The sequence below is a fragment of the Haemaphysalis longicornis genome, unplaced genomic scaffold (genome assembly GCF_048455015.1).
Source record: "Haemaphysalis longicornis isolate Haplotype H1 unplaced genomic scaffold, Haemaphysalis longicornis Haplotype H1 scaffold_2, whole genome shotgun sequence".
NCBI lineage: Eukaryota > Metazoa > Arthropoda > Arachnida > Ixodida > Ixodidae > Haemaphysalis > Haemaphysalis longicornis.
Window position 1 is genome coordinate 269,882,681 of NW_027526295.1, and position 18,057 is coordinate 269,900,737.

Consider the following 18,057-nt stretch of genomic DNA (forward strand, 5'->3'; position numbering starts at 1 on the left):
CACTGTATTGAACCAAAATTGTTTACAGCCGGTCTGGAAGGGGTATTCAGGAATCTTGACTGGAACAGTAAGAACTTTGCGGGCGAATGAAGAATTCTTGAGCCACTTGACATTTGCTGATCACTTACAGCCATCGCTGCGATGCACATTTCAGGCACATGTAAGTGAGCTATATTATTTTTTGCACAAAGTGTTGCGTAACCATAGTGCGTTCTAGGTGCGTTGTTGAAACGTCCGACTGCACAGGGGTCACTTCTCAAGCCGAAGCTTATTCAACACAACACAGACATCCCAGCTGCAATGTGGGGCACAGGCGAAAAATTCGTTTTAAAGGATTAACGGGGAAGGCCTGCTCAATTTCGGTGCGTGCCTCGAAAAGTTTCCGAAAATGCCTTTTTAGCAGGTCTCACTCTTAAACGTATTAAATAAAAGTTTGGTACATATTTAAAGCAAAATGTTGCTGTTATTAAATCACGCTGACAACTGTAGCGTCGCTCTTGGTAAACTATTGGAACCTTCTTGGATAGTCGTCGTGAACATATTTCGTTCCAAGCTTCCGGAACCTCGGTCCCGACGGCAAGCTGTTGCGCTTGCGCGTGCGTTCGGGCAATTATATTTCGCATGTGGAATTGTAAGTATGAGCCTGGAACTCATGAAATCGTTCCACACGTGGCATTGGATTTGGTGTCTTGCGCTCAGCGAGGCAGCGCTTATGGGGATGCGCTTAGGTGGGTCCGGTGACACCTTCAGGCGTCCGAACACGTGTTCCGGACGCGCGTCACAGAGCAATGAACGGCGCCGCACGTGGCACTCGTTTCAGCGCCCGGAGGCACCCGAGGAGCGGTGGGGAGTCCCTGTTCGGGAAATGGGGACGAGCTTGGGGAGAGCGCCGCCGCAGTGGCGCCCCCTGAGAGCGGCGATTGGCGTGAGCGGCGTCGTGTCGGCGGCTGGGGAAAGGCATGGCGGCGTTGGCCGTGGCGGCCGCCGCTCTGTCGCTGCTCAGCTCCGCCGCATCCTCCAAGGCCGCCTTCAACCTCTACCTCAAGCAACACGAATCCCGGAGGTTATTCGGTGAGTGCCCCCCTCCTGGATAACCCTTTTTTCTCGATTGCGGACGCTGAACGAGACGGCGAGGAAGAAACGAAAGGGGACGTCACACGACAGCGCTCATACAACTGTGCCCTCCGCGTGTCTCCGGTGCTCGTTTCTTACAGTTTTTATAGCTTCCTGTAGTTACGAGCCGCGAAATAGCACCAATAATGTGTAGCTGTGCTGGGTTTGGTATTATATCAGCTTGTTCGCCGAGCGAAGAGCGGCGCGGGAACGCGCGTAACGTACTCGCTCTTTCGGACGGGGCCGCGCGAGCCGCTAAAAGCCCGCTAAGCACTTGCTGTCGCTTTTCTGTACGGGTGCGTGTTGGCGTCAGCGCACCGGCATGCGCGTTCTCGAGTCCCTCCTCTGACACGCCTGATAAGCCAGCTAATTCGGCCTTTTGAGTATCCTTGCACGTGCGACTGAGCCGAGGGAGCACTCCCGAAATGAGGCTATTTTTCGTCTTCCTTTTTTTTTTGTTCTCCCCCTGCGCCGCGTGTTTGCGCCACCGCTGTTTCCTCTAATTACAAAATGAGGCGGCGACGATGTGCTTGCGTTGGCGGTTGCGATGTGAGCGCTGTACAAACGCACCACTCGCTGGGTCCCTGCTATTAACGGAGCACACTTTCCACAGAAAAGCGTCTTTCTCACGGCGTTAGCTGTCGTTGTTGTTTTCGGTAACATACTCACGTGGGGGGATTGGTCAAAAATCAGCGGCAGTATTGCCGCGTTCGTTATGTGTGGTGTAGTTTTTTTTTTGCGAGAAATTGCCTTACGGTATAAAATTAATTGATGTTGTGGGGGAAAACCCATCCACAGAGATCACAGGCCCACGTGGTGGGGGAGGGGGGGGGATTCGCCATAGCTTGATAAAACATCTAACCAAACGAATAATTTCAGGAAGTAAATGATGGCTTCAGAAAATGCTAGAATTCTCAGCACCTCCGTGCGGTCGTCACTCAAAGCGTTTTTCTTTTCTAACGCAGCTGAAGTACAAAAATAAATTTCGAGCGTAACACTTTCATTTTGCAAGTTGGCTCACAGCGCTTCTCTCCTTTCCTGTGGCGTATGCCTTATCAAACTTGTAAATGCGAACTGAATACGAATTGTAAAAACTGACTCTGAATCTAATCGAGTATTTCCGAGCACGAATAGTAAAACCTGACTGAGAATTTTTGCGTACAAATATCTTTTCTTCAGCGTGCATCAGGCACGTACCCAGGATTTTTTTTTTTTGGGGGGGGGGGGGGGGGGAGCAACTCTAGGTAACTTTTCTATGCTAATTAGGGGAGAAGGCGAGGGTACCGGATGTTACTAGTACAAACGCGATGAACACCCAGCGCTTACCATGAAGGCGCATAAACCAGCACAGAGACATGAAATTAAGTGTATCCGCTTTTGTGATGAAGATGAAAAGCGAAAACCCTCGTGTGTTCAAGATTTCGGACCCGCCGCGGTGGCTCAGTGGCTAAGGCGTTGCGCTGCTGAGCACGAGGTCGCGGGTTCGATTCCCGGCCGCGGCGGCCGCTTTTCTGATGGAGGCGAAAAGCAAAAACGCCCGTGTGTACGAGATTTCGGCGCACGTTAAAGATCCCCAGGTGGTCAAAATTAATCCGGAGCCCTCCACTACGGCGCGCCTCATCGCCTGCGTTGCGTCGGCGCGTTAAACCCTACAATCAGATCAGATCAAGATTTCTGCACACGTTAGAGATCCCTACGCGAAGTTTGCAAGATTAAAATTAGAACAGTAATTGAAATATTTACAGGAATAAATACGCGTATACTGCACAGTAAGTATATATTCCCTCTGCTAATGTGAAGGCATATTTCCGGAGCATGCCACATGTTATACGCAATCAAAGTCGGCAGCAACAGACGTGCATGTAGGCACTCGAGAGTTCAGGTCTCCGTGGCAAACGTCTTGCGCTTCCATATTTTTCTCCAAACAAAACCTGTGGCTACTAGTTATGAAGGAAGGAAACAAAATGCTAGGTAAATCGGAGATGTCATACGCCTGATTCGGTGTGTTATTACCCTAAAACACCCTCAGAGTTCAATGTTTAACGGTCTGCCATTCTAAGCGCCAACGATTCAGGCCTCAGAAATTGCAGTATCGAGACGCACTGGACTGCAGTATATGTAGATAAAAAAAACGGTGGCAAGCGTCAGCGTGTCAGCGCTTACCTATGGAAGTTTTGTAAAGGAGCTTGTTATTTCCAGGGATGCGCCTTGTCGCTTCGCAGCGTCGCATGCGGCGTCGCAGCGCGGCTTGTCCTGCTGTCTTTGCCCATAGCAACGGCTCAGGATGCAAGGCGGGAATGAGTTTCTCCTCCGTCCTCTCGTTCGGCCCGTTGGTGAAGTAATCTCGTTGCTATCTGCCGACACCTTGACGATACTCCGACATCGCGTGACTACGCTATGTTTAATGCGCCTCGTAGTTTCATCCTATGTACTCGGGGGTTTTATAACCTCTCTAGTAGAAAGAAACAGTTCACAGTCCAATGCTGAAGCCTAAATTTCTTTCGGCCAAAAGTCTGGTTGGTGTCCGTCGAGATGTCCGGTCCGGGTTCATTTTCACCAATCACCCGCTGCACACCTGTTTCTCTCATGTTGATCATTTACCACCTTGACTCCGCGCCCTTCCCCGCTCAAGCTCGGTGTTTTCGAGGTCTGTTTACAGGAATGCAGATCGGGGTCCGTAAACCCGCCGTTGTGCATAGCAGCCCTTAACCACAATGGCTGCCAATCAGCAGTGCCACTGTCACTGGCTTTAGTTGTCCGAAGGAATGCCGCCGGTGTCTCTTGCAGCCATACAACTGCGATGCGTGCCTTCACTTTGTCACCCTGCCGTCGTCGGTCTTGGTAACAACGTTCTTGCGCTTCCTTTGTGAGCGACCCTTCTTGTCCAGTTGGACGCGCCGATTGTGGAACAGGGCTTTTGTACTCCCACGGTAACTTTCCCTAAGCGGGCGTAACAGTTGTTACAGGCGCCGGACGATGGGGTCAAGCATGCCCTCGCGCCACTCCGCTCGTCGCCATCCTGCTCCAAGCCCTTGTGTCGCCTTGGCTTGTTCGGCGGACGCTGCACACGTGCGCGAGCCGGACGTTGGAAGGCATTCCGTAGAAAAACCCTACAGCGGGTTTCTCTGCGGCAAGTAGACTTCTTACTGACAAACGCAAAAGCAGTATTTCCACGAAAACTAGTGAAAAACACGCTGTACGGCTCAAGGAAGGAAACGGTTGAGCCACAAACACCAGGCATGGGCGACAGTATCCGTGACACCACGACGCGCTAGGACGGAGGGATTTGCTGGATGTTTAAAGACAAAAATTTTCTTCCCCACCAAAGCATATGCGACCAGAGCCGCTGAAACCGCCATCCTGGCGAAACAAGCGATACGTTGCGGCTATCCAAGAAGAGCCAAGCAGGGGGTGCAGCGAACTGCCCGCACTCCGCTGGGCAGAAGCAAGGCACCCTCGCGACCAGCCCCGCCGCGTTCCCCCCCTACCGCCCTTAGCCACAGCCGCCGCCGGCCCCCCTCCCGCTAAATCACATGGCGCTCTCCTTGCGCGCGCACGTAGCGCCGCTGCACTTCTCTCCTCTAAACTAACCAAATTCCTGGCCACATTCACTTTGCACCCTTCCTGCTATCCCCCCTTTTCAGACCCCCCCCCCCCCCTCCCCGTCCCAAAAACCTCAAAGCAAAGCAAAGCCGGCAGCAGAGCACGAAGCCAGTGTACAGCGGTTCTGGTTTCTGTGTAAACGGAGCAAACAAACCTCGCCTGTGTTTTTTTAAATCCCACCTTGACCACCAAATGAGGCGTCTTTTTTTTTCGTAATGAACGTAATCCACCAACCAAAACTAAGTCAGATAAAACTGCACCGTTAAGAAAATCCCGGCAACTTTCCCCTAGAAACAATGTGGCAAGAAAATAGTTGAGACAATGCCCTGCAAACGTGTACGCAGATCTTACTTCGTATGGAAAATGAGCCAGACCCTACTGTGGCACGGATCAAAATGAGCCAATGGAATTTCGCTTTTGGTGTGACTGTTCGGACTGTTTTGTAAGTGTTTTCAATTTCTTTTTTTTTTTTTTTGCTTTTGAGAGCTGGCTTATCATGAGTTCAGAGAGCAATGAGGAGATCGACGAATGATCTGCCGCCACACGTCTACGATTACGTGAACTGAAGTGAACTAAACACAACAGAGATGTGATACTATCATTTTATCTCATCTCCCTCGTCCTTACGGAGTAAATCTGGTTATTATTATTGTTATTACTCCCATATTTCCCATTTACGTACCTAAAAAATTAGCTGCCGCTAACAAATTAGCTGCCATGGCAAATCCTTCCTCTCTGTGGGTACGAGCCACTTCATTAAGGTGAAGACGATGATGTGAGCAGGCTTCTTGTGAAGAGTTTTGGAAATTTATGGCAGGGCAGTGAAGAGCTTCACGAGTGTCTTCAGGCGTTCCCAAAAAAGTACCCTACGGAACCATTCGAAAAGAGCTGCTATAATGCTGCTAAGAGGACTAAGAGGACTCACCGGCTCTTCACGTATAGTTTTACTGTTCTTGAAGCTCTGTTGCATGTTTATTGCCCTTTTGTGCTTAATTTAAAACTCTATCGTACCATTTTTGAAAGTCAATTGCAATAAAGTTTTCATGAGAATACCGCACCAACTTGTCTGTTTCAACTGAGTTCGAGCCAAATCCGAACTTATCCTAATATTGCTCAAATTCTCCGCATAATTTTTAGTTACTTGTCGCTATAGATTTGCCCTAGCTGACATGTAAAACATATCATTTAATAGTTTTGACAGCATTGCATTTAGGTCTGGTTCCAAACTTTTGTTTTTTCCCCTCAATATCTTCTTAGGTGGATTTGGCTCATTTCGAAAAAAAAAAAAAACGCCTGAAATAGCTATCACCATAGGATTTATATGGCGGCGCTTTAGAATGTATGCGAGGGAAGAAGAGCGGTGGCGCGGGAAAGGGGGGTACGGCCCAAAAAATTTCGGGAGGGGCCCGGGCCCCCCGGGCCCCCCCTCTGGGTACGTCCCTGGCGTGCATTAAAGGACAGCAGTGACAAACGTTTGCAGCGCTTCTGAAGCATAGCAGTAGCAGCAACAACCACACACACACACACAAACGTAGGTGGCCAAGACTTAATATATTTGAGTGTGCATGTACAGGTGGTCGTTAAGAAACAGATACAAAAAAAATTAAAACAAAAGATTAGAAGGCGATGGCAAAACAGTGCAACAAAACTTCTGCTACAATGCCACGAAAATATGCGGGTTCCTCAAGATGCTGTGAGAATAGAGTAAGTATATTTGACTGACCCCTCCAGTCATTGAAGACAAACCAGTCATATGTCAGTGGCTGGTATGTATTTTACTAAAAGCCGAAAAGTCATAGCTATTGGTATCTTACTCATGCCACTATTTTGACAGAAAACTTCTTTTGGGCTCATAAATTTGACACAGGCAGTGTTCCACTTCAACTAAACCACACAAGAGTTACCATACACTTGTTTTGCGAAAGACTTACACGTGTTAAGCTTTTCTGCACAACTTCAGCATTGTGCAAAAAAGCCAACCTGAAATAGCCGCCTTGCGGTGAAGCACTAATGTTCTCATGTCGTGCGGAAAAGCTAATTTGTATTGCTCTATTCGTAACTTTCACTATTCTAAGACTGCGAATACTTCGAACGGTAATATAGCACTGTGATTTCACTTGGAATAGCGAACGAAATTCGCGATGTATTCTAAGTTTTGAATATTTGCGCACCTTTAACTGTCGCTCATACGCTTGTCACAGGAAAGCACTCACGTTATCGTTTCTTTAGTGCTGGAGGTATCGTTAGGGTAGTCTTTAATCATTTTTATTCCTCCTCGCTTTCCTGTGAAAGAGAGGCTAGCTTACTCCCCGCACTTCAAGGTGCGGGTAGGTGCGGATAGTTTGGACGCCGCTGCTGTTTTAGAAGGGAGGGTACTCGGGTTACGCTTAGCAAGGCCGCATGGGTCCGCCCTCTATTTTTTTTTTGTTATCGGTGTTATCGCTCAGCGCCTTTATTGATGAGAAGAAACCCTGTGTAACCTGCTGTGCCTTTTACATGTACGCTCCCTACTGTACGCTACAGCGGAGCTGCATACGGCGAGGATGGCAGTATTCTTTGTATCCGTCTATCAACAAAAACATACTGTGGAATCTACCCCCTTATTCATGCAATTGTGCACGTGATTGGTAAAAAATTGATAATGGTTCCACGCCCCGTGCTGGGAATGCCAACTCTTCCAACACGACCTGAATGGACAGCTTTTTGTCAGGTTCCGCGACATCCACACTGACGTCACTGACAACATATCACCGGATTGTGTTGACCTCATTTAACCCGGGAAATGTGCATGCCCACTAAGCTCACGATGTCATCTTTGGTTGCGTTTGTGGATACGCGAGCGGTAAAGACCAATATTCTGTCTTTTGTCTGCACACAGCACACATGCCTACAGTTGGTGGCATTGCTCCCTAGGGTTTGTGGGGTTTCTCTAGCCCAGCCCAAATTCGGTACACCGGGCGACGCGCCGGCAGCGGGGCCGATTCGCGCCTCCGCCAAACCGCCCGCGGTAGACGTGCCCGAACGTGCAGGCGCCGCAGAGTCGCCTCTCCTTTTCCCTTCTCAACGGCTGGGCCCAATCACGCCTCGGACGACCGGCCCGCTGCAGACACGCCGCTACATGCCTGGGGCGGCGGCTTTGGCTGACGCAATCGCTTCGCCTCCATTCGTCGGATTCAAACTTCGGCCAGCGAGAGTCCTGATTGGAGAGATTCAAACCGCTCGCGGCTGCAACGGACTCCCGGGGGTATAAAACCCGCACAGAAATACAGCTATAGCGCGGCACTTTTCGGAGGCACCGAGTGGAGAGGTGCTGTCGCCTTTGTGCGAGCCATGTAACGTCTTTGTTACCCGTGTACATACTCTATATAAATGTTGCTTCAACTTTTCGTCGGCTCGAGAACTTCATCACTCTGCACTGCGCCGCGTCGATATCGGACTAAGCAAGGCAACGTCGCTACACCGGTGGCTCCGAGAGAGGGCCCAGTCCCAACAGTGGTGACAGCGTCGGGATGGCTGATTACCAACACTGGCCACCTTCCACTTTCACGGAGGGGTATGGTTCTTCATTTTTTTCTTCTTAAATATAGGTTCGTCTGTCCATCATTAAGAGCCCAAGGGCTGAGGGGAGGCACAGGAGTGATGAGGAGGGGCCTCCTCCTCCTTTCTTACGTCTTCCTCCTTGCAACCCCTGGAGGGTTTGGACAGCAAGCTTGTAAACAGCCTTGAGTCGCCGAACACGAGAGGCAGTCCCGAAAATGCGGGGGAAGGAAAAAATGCAATTAAGATTCTGAGCGCGCTCATGCGAAGCATAGCCACGTTCGCGTGGAGCGAGAGGAGGGAAAAACGCCAAGGAAGGAGTCACCCGGTAATGTATGGTCATGATGCTGCCAGCATCGCGCGGCCAAATTGCACGGAATGACGTGAAGGACTCTCACACTTTATTTCTTGTCAGCCCTCCGAATTTATCCGCTTACACCGGTTTTTATTACACAACCCGAGGGAATAATAGTGTAAAGCCAGCAGCAGCCAACCACCGACACCAGTCATGAGAACGACGGTCCAAGCTGATTCGACCGTTCTATTGCATTCGAGAATTGTCTGTGCGTGTGTTTAGAACTGCTTCTTCAAGAGAAAAATCACCTACACTTGAACAACAAACAGCTGGAAAGCTGCCACGGAAAAAGAAAACTCGTCGAATACCTCCCAATGTGGACCATAAAATTTTGTCGCCGGCTGTACATATACTCGTCGTTCCTAAGGCTTGTGCAACGGAATGACTCTGCAGTAAGGTGCATTTATTTTATGGCACTGAACACATGAGCAAAAGTGATGCTAGAACTCGTAATCACTCTAAAACATCATTTTTTTTCTTTTTCAGACGAAGGGATAACTTGTTTTAACATTTTTAGGTCCAGATTGCTGTGGTAAATATGCAACCAAGGGAGGCATCGTATTTTTGTTTTTGCGGAAGCAGTGTTAACGTACCTCTGTGGCAAATTCTTCAAGCCTCTTTCGTGAAGTCTTCCTTATTTTACAGTTTGTAACTCGTTTGCACAAAGATCTGATGGGCAGCAAAGGGAGGCGGTGACGCGGATATTCGACGACCCGGCGTCAGGCCGGCGTCAAGCGTCACGCTTTGAAGACTGTAATAGTCAATGGTACACACATTGACTATTACCACAATGGCACCCACAATGGTACCAATGGTAATGGTACCCGAAGGAGCTCCACGCACAATGAGTAGGACGCTGCTCGGCACATCCTAAGGCTCAACTTGAAGGTTACGAAATGTTAATCCTAAATATAGGACGTTAGGCTTGACATCAAGCTTTCAAATCTAACGTCGTCAACCGGTACCACTGAAAATAGTGCTCATTGTACCCATTGTACATTAAGGTGCGGCTACCAGTTGACGTAGTCAGACCTCAAAGCGTGACGTCAAGCCACGCCGTAGTTTGCCGCGAAGAGCCACAGTTTGGTGTCAAGTTGCTGCGGTATACCAAAATGTATTCCTAATATTCATTCGGCACAAACTTTGATTCTTATAATATTCTGCACCAAACCCACAGCCGCTCACGAATGTATCTTGAAACCAAATTGAGTCCTGCCGCGAAAAAAAAAAAGAGTAAGCGATCCATTTATTCTCGTCCCCTTTTTGCTGCCAGCAACTGACGAACAAGTCAGAAAGATTTAGAGATGACAGTCAGGCTCTCAGTTCTCAACGTATATCCTTTTCCCCTCCGTAGCAAACCATAATCCTCCCCAGATCTTTCTGCGCCCTATCTTTTACTCTTCCCTTCGTGAAGCTGTCTTCACCGCCATAATTGTAATTATGCGGGGAAGCAAGCTTTCAAGGCGATGCCAACTGCCGAATTGGGTGTAGTGCCCTCGCGAAATGCTGTATTTCGTTGGTGGTACCGCGAATAAACTCACAGTAAAAAAAAGCGAAATTTCATTTTAGACGAAGTGCTTTAATGCGCCCAGCCGGTCCGCTTCAATTCTTCATTAGCGCTACGTCAAAAGCAGCCCATCGTGAGATTACGACATGTCGAAATGAAGGGAGTGAACACGCCCCACAACGCCCATGGCACGTCACATATTAGCTGATTACCGATGCATAATTCTTACTATTTTCACTCAATCAAAAAGTAAGATGGCGGAAGAGCTGAAGTTGATGTAAAAATGGATGATGGACCACCGGTACATATATTTCGCGCCCACAAATGTGACTAACAACCTTTATTTTCCTTGTTGTTCGCCTTTGAATATCTATCATTTCCTGGGCTGATTTATTACTCACTAATACGTCTGGAGATATTGCATTAACTAATTGCCCACTAAGAAAATTCACGCTTAGAAACGTACGTTTTTTTTTTGCAGTGGTAATTTTTGGGAGTAAATACGAAACACTCCGGAATGGGAAAAAGGAAAGGGCAGGGGGATACATGCATGAAACGAAGATTACTATTGTTAATTCATCATACCCAAATTTACACGCAAAAATAAAATTTAAGTGGTGCCACTAAAGCGCAATAAGAAACAAAAACACTTCGAAAATAACTTCGAAACGCAGAAAAAAGAAATAAAGCCATCTGACTACGTGAAGCGTCAATGTGGGCATGGCAACGGAAGGTTCTGCGATCAATTGCGAAGTGCTTGCCTTCTCCACTCCTCTCGGGGGAAATCGCTTCCCTCAGCCGAAGCCGCCTTTGGGTGTATGTATATGTACATATATTAACTTACCAGCAAAGGCAAGGACAGCAGGTAAATTAGAGCGGGCCGTCGGATCCGCTCATTATCTCCGGATTAGCGTCTGCCATGCGAAGGGAGAGGGGGCGCAGCATGGCCGGCGCACGCGTCTCTGCCTCCGCTCCCACTCCTCCTCGGCCCTGCACAAGGACCCAACGTTCTCCCCCACTACGCGCAACTGAAATGTGCTGTCATGGCGCATGGCGCCCGTCCACTCGTGTCATCTTTGAAATAGCGCCACACTCGCCGCTGTGGCGTCTACAAGCCGTTGTGCTGTTAGCAGCAAGATGTTCGGTTACCACCCGAGCAGGCCGCACTTATGGTGGATACTGAATACGAAAATGTTCATCGGTACGACGATGACGCAGCATCCGTAGTTCTCCGCTACAGCGCGTTTCAGGCGCTGCTTCGACGCTCTAAGCACAAACTGGAATTTGGAATAGTGCTACATTTCACGCTTCCTTGCCGATCATACCAATAAAGAATCTCGCTCTTTGAAAGGGCCCTCCCTCTCCCCCTTCCCCCCACACACATTATACGCTAAAATTATGCACTATGCTAAATACAAAGACGCGTCATAGCAACATTGTGATCGTCTTCGTCGACGCAGGAGTTTGGACAAGGAGCTAACCGCAAACTGTCATAACTGCCGCTGTCTTCTACGCTCAGACGGTATGCACAGATTTTGCTGTATTCCCCTCACGCGTTGTGTTGGGGTTCACCTTCGAAGCTTAAAACGGACGGGACAAAGGGAAAAAGAAATACAAGATAAACCTTTACCAACGCCCGTTTTTCAGTGTTACTAAAGTTGTGTAGAGGATTCGTCAGTGTTTTTTTAACACGAAAGTGCTTTATTCCCGGCTACACGAAGATTTCGCATACGTCATATCCGTCACGGAAGTGACGCCAGTACAACGAAGCAAGCAGCCTGTAAAGGGTGCACCCCTGCACACATGGTCTTCTTGCAGGAAAGTAACCTTTAGTACTAAAGAGTAAGTTATACTTAGGGTTGTTCGTTTTCGGGTTTTATATTTTAACGCGAAAGTGTGTTATGCCGGGATACACCAGGATTTCACTGACGTCATATCCGTCACGGAAATGACGCCAGTACACCTTTGCCGAAGTGACCCGCCAGAAGGACGTCGCTCGCCAAGCACACCCACAAGGCAGCTGCCATCCCGCAAATCATTCTCAGCTGCAGATTTCACTGCACATTTCACTTTCGTGTTTTACAGATCCTATGACAGAGGAATCAACCACAGTTTTCCTTCTTTTTTTTTTACTGTGACGATATTTCTAGGACGTGCTCATCTGCCTTCAGTCTGCCATGTGCAATTTTAAATGATCTTTTTCTTTGTACGTTATCTTCTTTTTCGCTTTACTGACATATAACGCGTTATTTGTTGTTGCGTTTTCTGTTCATTCGAAATTTGATGTTATCTTACAATTCTGTCGCGACACTTCATGTTACCCCCCTTACACAATGTCCTGCAATAGGGGCCTGCACGGTATTTAAAAATAAATAAATAAATAAATAAATAAATAAATAAATAAATAAATAAATAAATAAATAAATAAATAAATAAATAAATAAATAAATAAATAAATAAATAAATAAATAAATAAATAAATAAATAAATAAATTCCTAGCTACGCAGAATGAACGTAAGATGAAACAGACGGAATGAACTAATACATATTTACTGCTTTTCCCTTCTCACTGTTAGCTCTTCCCTTCCCTCTCTTCGCCATTTGATTTACAGCTGCGAGTGTTCCTCCGTAACTACGAATGCTATCCCATTTGAAATGCTATTCAATTTTACCTCAAATCGTTTTGGAAGTGACACGAGCTGCGGTCGATGTTAGTGTACGTACACGTTTTAAGGCCAAAGCCTTAAGTGCCCTATTATGAGAAAAAGCGGTGTTTTAAGGCGCAGAAAATGACCTCAGCTGTAATGAGGAAAAAAAAACACTCACAAAAATGTCAGAATTTGCGCCAAAAGTTCGCATGTAGGTCAATTTAGAAATCAATTAGGTTAAAAAAATCGACACATGAAAGTTTATGGGATTCGAGCCCGGGTCTACAAAGAACGAGTGTTAGCACCACGCAACATCAACACGTTGCCATCGGTGCAGGAGGAGTAACCCCAGCGCGTGCCGCGCTGATGTCCTGTCGCAGAATGCCTTAACGTGACGGCGCGTGAACAGAACGCGTTTACGCCAGCCACGGAGAACTGTGGTTATGGGGAAACTGTCGCTAGTCTGCTAGCTCTGCCGCTAGTTGTGTTGCTAGTCTGGCTGCCGAAGTAGCTGGCGCCAAGAGACGAAGAGACGAAAGCATATGACGAGCTGCAAACATGATGTAGCTCTATGAGAAATCTGATAAGCATCACCAGGGAAAGCTATAACGCTATCGCCTTCAAAATACGCTAGCAGACTTAAGTGCCCCGAGGAATGTTTCATACACGGACCGTCCAACCCGATTTTACGAAGCTTTTTCAAGGAGTACAGGCAGAAATTGGGAAGGAAGGAAGGAAGCGAACATTCTTTTCCTAAGCACCCTTAGTCCAGGGCGCACATACACGTTCCACATTATTTGGACTCGTGGGCACGAGAGTTTGGCGGGAAATGAGCGGGCACATACGCTCGCCCGAGCTACTATTTACCGGGCACCTGACCAGCTCTCGTAAACCTTATGCGATGCACAGCCGTCTTTCAGCCCGCGCGAATACCTCGAGTCTTTTCGCGCACAGCACAAGGTACATTCCTCCCCCCATCGTACAGTGACAAGGCGGCAGTCCGTCCTCCTCTGACAGATACAGACTAACACATTAGCCACTGAACACCTCGGAGGTTACCCAAACAGATTACACACAATATGGGCCTGTAATCGACATCCAAAGTTGACCGGCATCCCGAATCGAACTCTGACGTCCTGGGAGAAATTAGGAAGACTACCCGTTCCGCGGCAACGTTTTCTGTAACCGAGACAGAGAATGGGCAAATGAAGCGCACTAACAGGTTACGATTGTATAAAAGGACTGACTTTGGTCTCGCTGTAGCCGCGTGGGGCAAGAACGGGTGGTGCATAACAAGGAGTTGGAGGATGCTGTTGCAATGGCAAGCTACGATAAGTGCAGAAGTGCGCAAAGGCTCCGTTTATCAACCTCGCACACAAGGCAGGAAGACGGAAATTTTCACCACAAAGTAAATTTGACATTTTCGGTAACCGTTCTCGCGATGTTTCGATTTAACGAATATTCCGCTTTTACAAAAAAAAAAAAAGTTGCGGCATTATTCGTCTATACACGTACACACACGTAGAGAGAGAGAGAGAGAGAGAGAGAGAGAGAGAGAGAGAGAGAGAGAGAGAGAGAGAGAGAGAGAGAGAGAAGTTTCGATACAAGTCCGCCATTTTATTTTTGTGTTTCGGGAGTTATACGGAAACGGTAAGTGTCATTGATGGTACGCGCCATCAGTTTACAAAAACAGAGAGAATAGCCTCAATACAGCTCGGGGAAGACGAAAGATTGGCGCTGTGCACATTGTTAGCGTCTTAGCGCAGCTCAACGCCGTGAACAAAGAGGAATATTCAAGAGAGCAGTTGTGAGTCACCACGATTGCTAAGGAACTTATTTAGAAAACCGCGTGAAGGGCGTCGGAACATTCGCATAAAAATATCGACTATTCAGAGCGTTGGGCACTGAAAACGCGCGCAGAGACACGCTGTTCGAATAGAGCTTGAATTGTCATGCTGCCGTGCCAGTCACGCGCAAGAGGTCGGAGGAAAAGTGACCTCCCCATGCAAGCGGTTTAGACCAATAGGACAGCTACTCAGAAGGGGAAGATTTTTCGCTTTTTTGCCCTTCATTTATTTATTTTATTTTTGGTGTTGTTTTTGTCGCACACGCGTTTGAAGCTCGGCGTCTATTGATCGTGACCAGGCGGCACGCCACAGCGACCTCGGAGCTCCGGCACTAATCACACCGGCTTCGCAAACTTGACGAGTTGTCGGCTGCTTGTGCGGGGGTTAGGGGATTTAGCGCTACATTCGGGTACGGCACCGTTAAACCCTTTTCCATTAGATCGCCGCATTTCTTGCCTGACGCTGCACGGAGAGATCAAACTTGGGGATGCGGGATAAGCCCTGTTCATACTCCTTCACTGTAGGTGGACTCGACGCGTCTCGATTGATTGCGCTATGCCCCGCATGCAAGCGTCATGGAGCAGACTGCCCTCCCGTTCTAGACTCTAACGCCGTTTGTTGGTATACACGTGAAGCTGATGTTTGACAGCGTGGCGGTTGTTTTTATTTCTTTCAAGCAGGATTACTGAGAGAAGACAACATATCAACATCACCTGCATGTTCAAAAATCGACGCCATGAAATTTCTTCCTCGCGCCATTTCTTTATATTTTTTTTTGTAACGGCGTGGCTTTTGTTTCCCTCATATGCGTGACTGTACACTGAGTTTTGCCATGGAATTAGTACCGGTTATTTTTTATAGATCGTTTGTTAGCATATTGGTTGCAAACCGAAATCATTAGCGCGATATGACGCGGAGCGGCCTTGCTCGCTCACGACTGCTGCGTCGTGGGGGTTGTTGTTAAAGAAGTTTATTTGACATTTTTACGCCAATCCAAAGCTGTTAGAAGGCCCACGCGACGCTGCCTTAGTGGCGCCTCGCTTCTTCAACCCCCATCGCACTCGCCGCTTTCCACGTGAGGTGTTGCCCAGTAGCGCGGTCCTTTGTGTTAGTTTTATTAATGCAAAAACACGCGCTATGAAGTGAAGCGTACGTGGGGTTAGGAGCCGTTTCGTGGCTGCTACAGACACTGTCAACTCCGGCTTTCCCGCGCAATGGGCCATTCAATGCTCCCTGTGAAGTACGGCCCGCATCTTCGAAGTTCGTAGAGCTTGCGGAGCAGGTGTGCGCAGCAGCGTCTTTATTCACAACGTTGGCCTTTGGTACTTCCTGCCTACTCCTTCCTTCCTGTATAAGGCCTACATTCTCTGTATACATCAAGTGCCACTCACTAGAACACCTTAAGAACTCTCGCTATTTTGGGCTTGACTGGAAAAACATTTATTACAGCTCTATTTTAGGGGGTTTGGCGGCACTCCGCCGAGGTGTTGTGCCGTGATGCTATTCTTCAGCAACTAATAAATGCAGTCCCAACACATTGTTCGGCTTCCATGGTCGAAGTGTACAGTCACGGTTTGTGACGATAACGGCCAGGGTTCGAGACCTAGAAATTGACCAGTTATTTTATTTTTCCCAGTCTAAAATCACAATAGGAATACCGCAAAAACCTAACAAGAATTCCTGTCGCACGACAGAAAACTTTGTTGTGACAACAGAAGTCCAGCTGTTACGACAAAGCCATCTGTTGTTACGACAAACATTTCTGTCGTAACGACAAAGTCAATTTTCTCAACGACAAATATTGCTGTAGTTGCAGCAGAACTGCCATTTACGCTACTCTTCACAATGGGCAATAACATTAAAAATATGTGCAACTACTTATGGAACATCAGGATCACGACAAGACAGGAATTGGACACGACTGAACATCAAAATCAGGACAACAATACGACACGCGACAGAACACCAGTATCATGACACGACAAGAATACGACAAGACGACAGCACGACATGCGAAAATACGACAAACTACAGAAAATTTTCTTGTCTTTTTCGACTGGGTTTTGCCAAGTGCAGTGTTGTTTTTTGGAAAAAAAATTCCCTGGATCAATTGTGCACATTGTTTTCGTAAACAGCAGTGCTTTGGTATCTTTTAGACCAGTTAGGTAAATCACCAGGTTTATTTCATGTTCTGCCTCACGCCGGAAGCGCTCTTGTATACCTATCTGAGAGCGGACTTTCTGACTTACTCCAACGTATCCGCGGGTACCGGATTTTCTCATAGTTTTTATTGTTAAACATATTCTTTTTGCGAAGGAACGTCTGACATCCACCTCAATGCAGCCTTACGGCTACAAAGGAAAGCTGTACAGCATCCTCAGAAAAGTTGCTCAGAAACTTCTTTCTGGTTAGCTCAGTTGGTAGAGCGACTGCCTTACATAGGCGGTGATCCGAGGTTCGAATCCTGGTCCAGGACGAATTTTTCTTCAACTTCGAAGTTACTGAGGAAGCTGTACAGCTTTCATTTGTAGCCGCACGGCTGCATTAAGGTGGATGTGAAAAGTTCCTTCGCAGGAACGTACTCCACCTTAGGGAGTGCCCCTAAACCTGGTCGATTAACGTATTCTTTTTCGTTGTGACCTCCTAATCGTATATTTATTCTAATAGCCAGAAACCATTTTTTTTACATTCTGAACTGTATACATGGAGTCCTAAAAGCTCAACGTTCCAAGTTACATCTTATCCTCTGCACCCCTCCCGTCTCCCGCGCCGTTCCCCGCACAAGTAAACCACGACGCATCGAAGGAAGTAATCCATTTTCTTGACGCGACTTGGCATGTTGATGTGGCCGTATTTATAAAAGGCCGGCTCGATTCGCCGACCACGCCTACCTCCCCCTCGTCTTAGTGTTTCGCAGAAGCTCGACAGGCCAGCAAGACATGCACGGCGACGAAACACTTCATCGGTCATCGGGACGCCTTCTTCGCCGGCCCAGACGACTCCCCCCGTGCTTCTCTCGACTCCCTCCCGGCGTGAAGGCGCTAGTAAACGATCCGAGACCCGGCCGTCGATCGACCCCTTCGTAGTTTATGTATACAGCGCTCGTTATCCTCTCGCGCTGTGGCCGTGTTCTTCTGTACTACTACCAGGGGGCGTGCTGGTAATCTGCAAAGTGAACGCGGGGCCAAGGCCCCTTATATCGGGCCGACCATCCGTGGAAGATAAACGGATTAATTTCGAGAAATAAGATGTATGACATTCGGTACAGCGCTAACTTATTATGGAGGTCTGCGATTCCCCGGTCTACAGATTTTCTTCATTGTTTTTTTTTGTTTTGCTCTAACGTCGTTTCGCAGCGCGAGAGGCGGCTGTGTGGGACGATGCACGCCAACGGAAGTGTCTTCCGCGCGTTTCACCCCTTAATAGACTCGCAGCAATAAATCATC

The 18,057-nt window shown here is 47.9% G+C and overlaps 1 protein-coding gene across 1 annotated transcript in view; it reads left to right on the forward strand.

Moving 5' to 3' along the window:
- Window positions 1-945: 945 nt before the first annotated feature.
- The window catches only part of Dnt (tyrosine-protein kinase Dnt), an 81,536-nt gene continuing 64,424 nt past the window's right edge, over window positions 946-18,057 (forward strand). The window contains exon 1 of the mRNA XM_077700643.1: window positions 946-1,071. Coding sequence (XP_077556769.1) covers window positions 960-1,071 — 112 coding nt within the window. The 5' untranslated portion in view covers window positions 946-959. The remainder of the gene's footprint in view (window positions 1,072-18,057) is intronic.